The 10,309-nt window shown below is 30.1% G+C and overlaps 1 protein-coding gene across 4 annotated transcripts in view; it reads right to left on the bottom strand.

The window, feature by feature from the left end:
* LOC106685921 (uncharacterized) overlaps positions 1-10,309 on the bottom strand; it is a 123,433-nt gene that overhangs the window by 40,634 nt on the left and 72,490 nt on the right. For all 4 annotated transcript variants that reach the window (XR_001343919.3, XR_001343920.2, XR_001343921.2 and 1 more), the window contains one exon: positions 8,034-8,182. Coding sequence is in view for 1 of the 4 variants with exons in the window: in XM_014428928.3 (XP_014284414.1) it covers positions 8,034-8,182 (149 nt within the window). In the remaining 3 variants the exon portion in view is untranslated. The remainder of the gene's footprint in view (positions 1-8,033; positions 8,183-10,309) is intronic.

The following is a 10,309-nucleotide window of genomic DNA, read 5'->3' on the forward strand; positions in this document are numbered from 1 at the left end:
CTAACCTTGCTTCCTCTTCCATTCCTGGCAATCCTCCGAGGCGCCTGAAAAGAAGATGGCCTCGTGACCTTATATTGTATACTGTTTTTAGAGTTCTACTACTGGGTAGTTTCTCTACATTCTGTATCATATCATTATGTCATTATGATCAAATTTACTTGTATTTTTTACACAGTTGTAAGTATCAATAAATAAATAAATAAAAAATGTTTTCACTTTTTTTGTTTAATTTCATAGCAGTCCTATGCTGTCTTACTATCCACTTTCGGAACCACTGCACTAGAAGTACAAGATTAAGTACTCTTTCTGATAATTGAAAACTTGAATCCAATTTAAATATATAAATTGAAAACTGAGTATTTCATAAACAATTACTTGGTTCATCACTGTGAAGGTACGTGAACTTTCTATTCATGCAAAAAATAAAAGAAACGTCTGCCCCAAAACATAGTTGTGTTCAGGCATAATCGGACAAACCGTCGTACTGATTTTAATGACATTTTCAGAGGTTGGGGTTGGTAATCTTATTAATAATAATCTTGGTTAGATTTTTTATTTTTCTCGTGGTTCTTATAAAATAAAGTAATAGAAATTGTATTGGATGCTCCTTGGCTTGTAAGAAACAACCAATTGCATCGGGAATTACAAATGAAGACAAAAGAGGATTACATCAAAAAACGGTCCATGAACTTCCACTCCCAGTTGCCAACAGTTAAAAGAGTAGCCTACAACTTGGGAAACCCAACCACAAACCGAAGACTGAAGCCCAGGCTGCTGCAGGACATCCTGTTATGAATTATGTTTTATCTTAACTTCTTTTTCTTTTTTTTTTGTCATTAATTTTACTTTTATCGTTTGTTTAGAATTATTATTTTAATCTATTTATTTTATGTTAATTTTTTTTATAGTATTGTATATTAATTAGGGGTGTTTTTTGTATGAGACTATACCTCCCCCTATAATCAATTGTTAAAAAAAAATTTACCTCTTATATTAACCCGCAAGGCCAATCTGGTATTAAATGAATAAAAAAGTTGGTCAGAAATCAATTTTTAAATTTCCTATCCACTATCTTTGTGTGCGACATTTTCTTCGGTTATACTTTGGATCACACATGCTCAAGCGTATTTTCCTAGACTCGTCTAAATAACGGCTCTTCCGATTTGGCTCATTTCTGGAGGATTGTTGGTAATTAATTTATACATTGTCTAGTATAAATTCTATTAACTACTTTGCTAATTTACCCATTACCGGAATACGCCTATATTTCAACAACAGTTGGTCCTGAAAGGTTTTTTTTACAAAGGATAAAAGATTAATATTAAAATTTAATAGTAGGAATTCCCAGTAAGATCATAATTTTAAGAAAATTCAATTTTCAGGAATGTATTGTATATTTTTATATAAAATAAATATAATTAAAGTAGACAGGAAATTAACTTATAGATAAACTTGGAAAAATTTTTTTTTTTAAACCAATAATTATTATCAACAACTATGAGTTTTTAATTTGTTTCTATGTAAGGGTATGTTTATTTTAAAACATGGGAATAAATTAACTAATTTTAAAGAACTTAATTTTAAATTATTAGAGTCGGAGGGGGGGGGGGTGCGGTCAGCAAAGAACAACATAAATAAACAAAACCATATTTATTTATTTTATGCTGACGTTTCGACCTGAATTTCAGGTCTTCATCAGGGCTATAGAAATTCTTTTTATAGAGGGCTATAGAACTTCTCCAATCATTAATCTACGGTCAACTATCTACACCTCATAACTTAATTTTAAATATTGTAAATATTCAGTTTTAGTCGGACTTAATCTAAATTAGATTAAGTGTACCTTTACCATTTAGAGGGGTGGACTTAATTTTAGAAAATACAAAAATAGCAAGTCTTTTTTTACTTAATTAGGCCGTCTCCACAGGCTGTTGAGAAAAAAAGTCAGAGAGCTGGTATGTTCGCTGTCATCGTACAGCAGTGATCATTACTGTTTTATTATAAAATTGAACAAGTCTTATTTGAAGAGTCGTGTTCGAGACATGGAACCAACCTGAACCAACAGACTACCAAAAATAAGGACACATCGAAGTTTTTTTGATTATCAACAAGACACGATGTCGCTTTTTCTTGGTAACTTGATTCATGTTTCATATATTATCTTTTACTCTATTTATATATAAGACTGTAATGTTTTATAAAAACTATAACCTACTTGTTGAACTAAAAATTATGTAATTTTTTTTTTTTACAAAACTTATCATTCCATAAAAAAAAAATTCTCTTCCGTGGGACTCCCTTAGAAAGAGGACCACCGTACTCCACTCCAGAGAGTGTGTATCGAGTGACCCGTCTAATCCAGAGATTAGTAGTAGTAACTCGATACTTGGAAGATTCCTAGATCATTTCTTTATCGAGACATAACAATGCATACAGCTATTTTTATAAGATCATTAGGAATTCTAAATGATTAAATGAGAAATAGTTTAATAGGCAAAATAGGTTGTATTTTATAAGCTGTAGATTATTTTTAAATTATTATTTAAGTAATTTTACTTTTACTCCTCCTCCCCCCCTCAGATAGTTCCCACAAACTTGGTGGAAGAACCATGTCGGTTTTTAATGATCTACAGCCTGTAAAAAGTTTTCCCCTCTTCATGATACGATAACTAGCATTAGCATACCTTAACCGTAAAATGTAATTTATATTTAAATATATAAAAAGTTTTCCCCTCTTCATCAAATTACCGTAACCGTAAAATGTAATTTATATTGAAATATACATAAATTACATTTACCATTATTTAGACGTGCTTAGAAAAATACGTTTGTGCATGTGTGAACCAAAGTATAGTAAGGAATTTAATGAAAGCGATGTTAAGCCATTTTTCTCCAACTCCCTACTCTCCCACAAAGTGGAAAAGCTATTCTCAAAAATTTTATTTTTATGTAATTACGATTAAGCTGTTGTGGACATATATTGTACCGAAGAAAATACCGCATGCAAAGATAGTGGATAGAATATAATAAAATCGATTTCTGACCAACTTTTTAATTTTTTATTTACATAATACCAGATCGGCCTGCTGGACCTTACATGGTTAATGTAAGAGATACATTATTTTTTTTTTTTACAATTTATTATGGGGTGGGGTATATTCTCATACAAAAGGGGTGTCCTAACTAATATACAATGTTATAAAAAAAATTAAGATAAAATAAATAGATTAAAATTGTAATTCTTAGCAAATAAAAGATAAAAGTAAAGTTAATGACAAAAAAAAAAGAAGTTAAGATAAAATATAGCAGGATGTTCTGCAGCAGCCTGGGCTTCAGTCATTATATATATATATATAAAGTAAGTCATTGTACGATTTTCGGAGGACCAAGAATTTCCCAAAGGAAATCGGGACAGCCTCAGCTCACAATGGCCTACCGAAATTGGAAATTATAGGCGATACCTATCGTTTCCTTGCAGCAGTGTTCACCAGCACCTCTCTGTCACAATTTGGGGATGGATTTCTTCCAAATCTCAGAAAAAAAGGCTAACCGATTTTTTTTCAGTTTATATAAAGGATAAAATAATTTGGATCAGTATCCAATATGTCTTAAATAAAAATCCATAAATCATACTCTGTCAGAAATAGTTTAAATAAGAGGAACCATATAATCTGATTATTTAACTTTAAATTCAATGATTTATTATTGCTTCTACTTTATCATAATCTTTAATTATTTTATATCTTCATCTCCCTCTTTATTATTTTTTTTTTTACACCACGATTTTTCTTTTTAAACTCAGCCTTTTAAATATTTACAGCATAAGTAAAACTGCCTATAACTATTCCAGCTTTATACACATTGCCATTATAACCGAGTTGTATTTGTTATTTTATATTTTAATATTCTTCATTTTAATAGTGGTCAGGTTTAAATGATAGTTGTTTCGTTTTTTAGAATTAATTTTTTTTGTTATGAGTTATTAAAAAGACTGTAAGGAATAGGGAAGGCTAAACTTTATGACTGAAATGCTATTTTATATTTACTTTTAAAAAATACAGGCACACATAACATCTATTGAAGAATGGTGTAAAAACTGGAGAATCAAAATAAATCGTGACAAATCCCACCAGATCACCTATATATATAGATCTCTGCCCACCTGTCATACAGTATCCTTTCTAAATACACCACTAATGCCTGTTTGAACAGATTCGATACTTAGGACTCCATCTTGACAAGAGACTTACTTGGAATCCACAAACAAGACTGAAACGACAAGAAACTGCTCGTAGATTCCGATTGCTACAACACAAAAGCTCTAAACTTCCCATTCACTTCAAAAAATTAGTATTCACTTCAATAATCAGACCAATTTGGACATATGGAATTGAGCTCTGGGGCTCCACCAAACCGTCAAATTCTTCCCGCATCCAATCGTTACAATCCAAAATCCTACGTAATATCCTTGATGCTCCTTATTACGTCACAAATAAACTCATTCATAAAGACCTTAACATCCCATTCGTTGCAGATTTGACCCAAAACAGATATGCGTCTTTTTATTCCAAACTCCTTAACCATCCTAACCCATTAATTCTTAATCTTTCATCCTTAACAATCCCTGATAATCCTCCGAGGCGTCAGAAAAGAAGATGGCCACGGGAACTTCTAATTTAAATTAATGTTTGAAGTACCACCAATGACTGGTTCCTTCCTAAGGTTTTTAAGTGTATATGAAACATACTACATATTTACCTATTGTATAATTTTGTACAGTTGTAAAGTATATTAAATAAATAATCTAAAAAAAAAAAACTTAAAAAAAAATTAAAATCTGTACTACTACAAACCATAAAGAGTTACGGGTTCAGTATTTTATAAGGAAGCACTGTTACTATACCAACGATTATGCAAGCAGGTGATTTGGTCATAATCTCGTTCGAGCGCCAGATTTTTACTTAATTAAGGGTACCCATTTTAGGAGGCTGGGTGGATCCCAGAAGGGCTCTTGAACACACTGGTTTTACTCACAGATTCAGTGTTACAGAATATAATTTTCTGCTGAGCAGGATTCGAACCCGGATCCATGGAGTTAGTAGCATCGTACCTTACCAGGATGCCACAGCGTTCCTTATATTTATTTTTACTACTATGTTATTTATATTATCTATTTATTATACTATATTATTTATTATAATGCTATATATCATTATTTTATCATTTATATTGATATTATTCATTATTATGCTATGTATTATTATTATTTTATATTTAATTTTATTGTTGTTGTAATGTATAATTATGTTTTTGATATTTTTAATTGATACTTTATTTTTAAAATAATACTCCTTCAACATTTTCGTACAAATTAACAACTATGATAGTATTAAAAAGCTTTATTTCTATCTCCTAGTGGATAGATAATATATAATCATAAAATGTTTAACTTCGACACATCTGTTTTGATGAAGAGTTCCTAAAATTTTCTATCTTTTATTGTTTTAGTAAACTGTTGTGTGAATCTTAATCTTGAAATTTGATACATTTATTATATTATGACAGTGTTTAGAACCTAAGTAATAGTTACTTTCAAAACCTTTTATTTACTATTAAAATGTAATAAATGAATCCAATTTCAAGTCTGAAAACAAACTTTATTTTTCAGACAAGTGTGATTATGAGATTTTGGGGTTTAGGTCGCGCTATTTCAATAAAATTACGTTCTTATTTGAATGATTTGGTATCCATTCACATGTAACTAAATAATTTACTTATTTATTGTAAATTATTTTAACAGTTGATGACATTCTCATAATTAGGAAATAGCACTATTTAATTCCAAAAGAAAACTTTGAGTATCTCAAGTAGCAGTAAATAACTAACTAGCCAGCTAGTTCAGGAAACTTCACAGTATATAAAGTCGTTTTAATACTGACAAGACTTAGTATATCTCACTTTAACAGTCTATTTGAAATATATAATACGTAAAAAAATCAAAATATATAGAAGAAAATAGATATAAGGCCTGAACAACTGAGAGCGGTTTCTCATAAGTACGAGGTTAGTCTGTCGGATTCCTCTGTCGTTCAAATCTTATCTCCCTTTATCAATATGTGTTGAACTACTAATGTTTGGTGTATTCTTATCTGGTAGATCTATTTTATACTGTTGAATAGGCCATTTCTGTTTTAGTTTTTCGTACCCTCGGTGGTACATATACTAAAATTGGCCATTTCTGATCTGCATTAATATGACTATAGATTTTTCGATTCAATTACTGTTTATGAAAATGACTTCTTTGAACTGTCCACATTTATTTTCTTGCTTAAGCGGACCACAGGTATTGCTTACTTACACTGCTTAATTAGTGAGATTAAGTTCATTTTGCTTTTAACTTTTTTTTTTTTACAATTTAATTTAAGTTACCTATTTTATGTATATTTATGTTTTTGATATATTTAATGTATGATTTTAATTCATGTTTTTAATATGTTCAAAGTATTACTCCTGTAACATCTTGACGAAAATTAATAACCCCAATAGAATTAAAAATCTTTATTTCCTTCTCCATGTGGACAGATAATGCATAATAAAAAGTTTTGCCATATAGTTTTTAGCCTTGGTTAACACCTTTGTTCCTTGCCATATAGCTTTTAGCTTAGGGTAACACTTCTGTTCCTTGTCATATAGGTTTTAGCTTAGGGCGACACCTCTGTTCCTTGCCATATAGTTTTTAACCTTGGCTGACACCTCTGTTTCTTGCCATATAGCTTTTAGCTTAGAGTGACACCTCTGTTCCTTGCCATATAATGTTTAACCTAGGCTGTCACCTCTGTTTCTTGCCATATAGCTTTTAGCTTAGGGTGACACCTCTGTTTCTTGCCATATAGCTTTTGGCTTAGGGTGACACCTCTGTTCCTTGCCATATAGTTTTAAGCCTAGGATGACACCTCTGTTCCTTGCCATATGAGGTCCTTCCACTTATTGCTCGATCGTCTCCATTGTCGTTCTCCATCAGTTTTCGCTTCTTATATAACATTGTTTTGAAATACTTTTTATTTTGAACTTGAAAACAAGCATCCTGACCATAGTCTTTATCACTGGACATGTCTATCCAATCGCACTGCACTGCGGACTTGCTATTTTTTAGGTTTACATTGTATATAACATGTAAATTATATTAATTTTTTCCTATTCTAGTTAATCTAGCTAAATAAAAGACCCTGAAGACCTATTAATAATTTTAGATTAATTTGTTTAAATTTGAAGTTAACTAACTCAACTAAGAGCGAAGAAAGATACAAGAAGATATGGAAATATGTTAGATAATAAATAATAGCATAATCGATTTCATCTTCATAGCTGTATAGTGTTATAACAACATCTGTTACAAAGAAACGGTAATAATTGAGAAGGAAATAAATTACAGAAAAATAAATCCAGTCTTGCCTTGACATCTACAGAGTGGAGCAGAAACAACCAATGTTATTTATTAGAGGTTTATTGTTCTTAAAGTTTATGATTTATAACGTTGTCTGTGATAGAAACTTATGCATGCAAAAACAAACAATATTATTAGAAAAAGCCAAGTTTGTGATATTTTATATTCTATAACATGCGTCCATTATCATTTCTGAAAAACCTTAGTTTCAATTTTAGTTTTTCAGAAACCAATCCTTCCATGATAAACTTCCTAACCACCTGGTTTCTAACCTGGCTTCTCCTTTACTACTTGATAGTCCTCCAAGGCATCTGAAAAGAAGATGGCCTCGAGTTCTTTTCCTCTAGAAATGTTATTAGAGTTCTATCTGGATGTATTCTCCACATGTGTGTATCATGTCGTTGTATAACTAACATCGACTTTAATTGTTTTATATATTTTTAAAACAGTAGTAAATATCAATAAATAAATCTAAAAAAAACAAAAAAGGTTTTCAGATTCATTGTTTTGAATTTGGATACTTATTAGTAATGCCCCCAACCACAGATATAATAACTGAACTAGATGTTATTAGTACATCCTAGCTTACCAAAGGTTTCCTCTAAATCTGGAATCTGGTCGTCGTTTTCTGTCGTCTCCTGGTAACTAAGAGATGGAAACTCTGGGTAAGAAGTAACTCTGGAAGTGAGAAAGGCAAGCAAGCAGAGGAGGAGGGCTGGCCAAGGCATCTTGTTTGATCTATAACACGTAGAGATTTGTATAAGTTATAATTTTATGCAAAATATAATTAACATAAAGATGATGTAATAACACTTTGAATATGCTGATTAGTTTGACTGACACTCTTATTCGAACTGTACCCCTCAAGGCTGGGGGTTGATACAACCCTTCTTGGAGGGGCTTGTAAATCACTACTGGCTGGTCCCGAGTTCCATTCATATTGAAATTATTTACTGATCTTATTGTATCCATGGAGATATATATGTCTTACCTCATCTCAAATTCTTATATATTCCACATACTAAGATTCAATGGACTTTTACAGTAATGTAACTGTTATTTCAGAGGAAGAACTCAGTAATTTATTTTATTTACTTAATACCAGATCGGCCTGGTGAGCCTTACATGGTTTATATAACCGTTACATTTTATGTATATATTTTTAACAATTGATTATGGGGGTGGAGGTATAGTCTCGTACAACAAACACCCCTTACTAATACAATGTTATAATTTTAAAAAGAAAGATAAAATAAATAGATAAAAATAATGCTTCTTAATAAACGAGAAAAGTAAAATTAAAATAACGACATTTATAGACCTAACAAAACAAATAATTGCCCTCTAATGGTAAAAAAAAAAAGACGAGAGAAGTAAAAAATAATTGAAATAGAAGTAGTATGAATAATAAAAGAATATACATAATTAAATTTATAAAGAAATATAAATTTATTTATATTTCTTTTATTAAATAAATAAACTTTATTTTATTAAATAAATAAAGAAATATATAAGAATATATATAGTAAAAGAATTAATAATTATGGTATTTATATTTTTTATTGACCAGAGAGCATTCACTGTGATTCGTAATAAATTGTAATTTTTTCCTTTTCATGAAAGATGCCGCTTTCCAGACTTCACAGCCGTACATCAGCAGTGGTCTGAGAATTGTTTTTAATATAAGAATTGTTTCTGGTTATAATTTGGCATAGTAATTTATTTTAAATATAGCTTAGCTGAGTTCAAGGCAATCGAATTATTCTATTAGCAATAATTTTCATTAAAAAAAAATTAATATTATTTTTAAATGATTTAATTTATTAATAATTTTTTTTTTATAGAATATTAACCAACAGTCAATTATTGTCCACTTTCATGTACCAGCTTGTTAATCTTACGGCCATTTTCAAGGAGAATAAATTTTAAATCTACTTACTCATATAAAATATAGTATGATTGATATTTTATTGTTGTTTATATGTATACAATTCGTCCCTGACATTTTTTGTAAATTGCTATTCAGTATAAATCATACGTAAGCATTCGAGAGCTGATTTCTCAGTTAGGAGTTAGGTTCTAGTATAAGCCTTCCCTAACCTAACTGGAAGTCTTGGAATAAACCAGTTTGGAAGATAGGCTTAGATCAAGAATAGAACTAAATAAAAGAAATAGTATCATCCGAGGATAAACGGAAACTGCCAATAAATATTTTTAGTCTTGAAGTAGTCGACTCTAAGCTAAATCCTCAGCTACACTAAAGCTTGGCGCATCAATCGGTCCTAAATCCGCATGAAATATTCCGAGATTCTCATTTGTAGTAATTTTTATAAATAAAGGAAACCCATATCAATTCTAAAACATTTTCATGTTTTTTCCTTGAGTTTTTCTCAAAAGTCAATATTTTAATTAGATCTTGTCAATGAAAAGTACTCTTACTTGTTTAATTACTTAATTAATTTGATCCAAATATAATCTCAACATTTATTTTCAGAAACTCTCCTACGTTTCGGCCCTTGGGCCATTTTCAAGGAGACAACCTATAACTTATATATAATATTTATTTTTATACTAATTACATTATTTTCTCGCAACGTAATAATATGTTTGACTATACCTTATTGATGTCATTTTCTTTAAACTTTTTCTGCCGGCTAATTTCCCATCTCAAATCTTGAAAACAAATTAAATATTAAAATAATATCATAACAGCTTCAAACAATGCTTTTAAATTGATTACTTACTTACATAACTTTTTATATTTTAAATCTAAAACTTTTTTGCATGAATAATAGTCTCTTTTTCTACATACTAACATCATTTATAACAGAACCTACCTTCAACAGCTTTCTTTTTTTTTTTTTT

This window comes from Halyomorpha halys, unplaced genomic scaffold, assembly GCF_000696795.3.
Source record: "Halyomorpha halys isolate HHAL.00 unplaced genomic scaffold, Hhal_1.1 Scaffold757.1, whole genome shotgun sequence".
Taxonomy (NCBI): domain Eukaryota; kingdom Metazoa; phylum Arthropoda; class Insecta; order Hemiptera; family Pentatomidae; genus Halyomorpha; species Halyomorpha halys.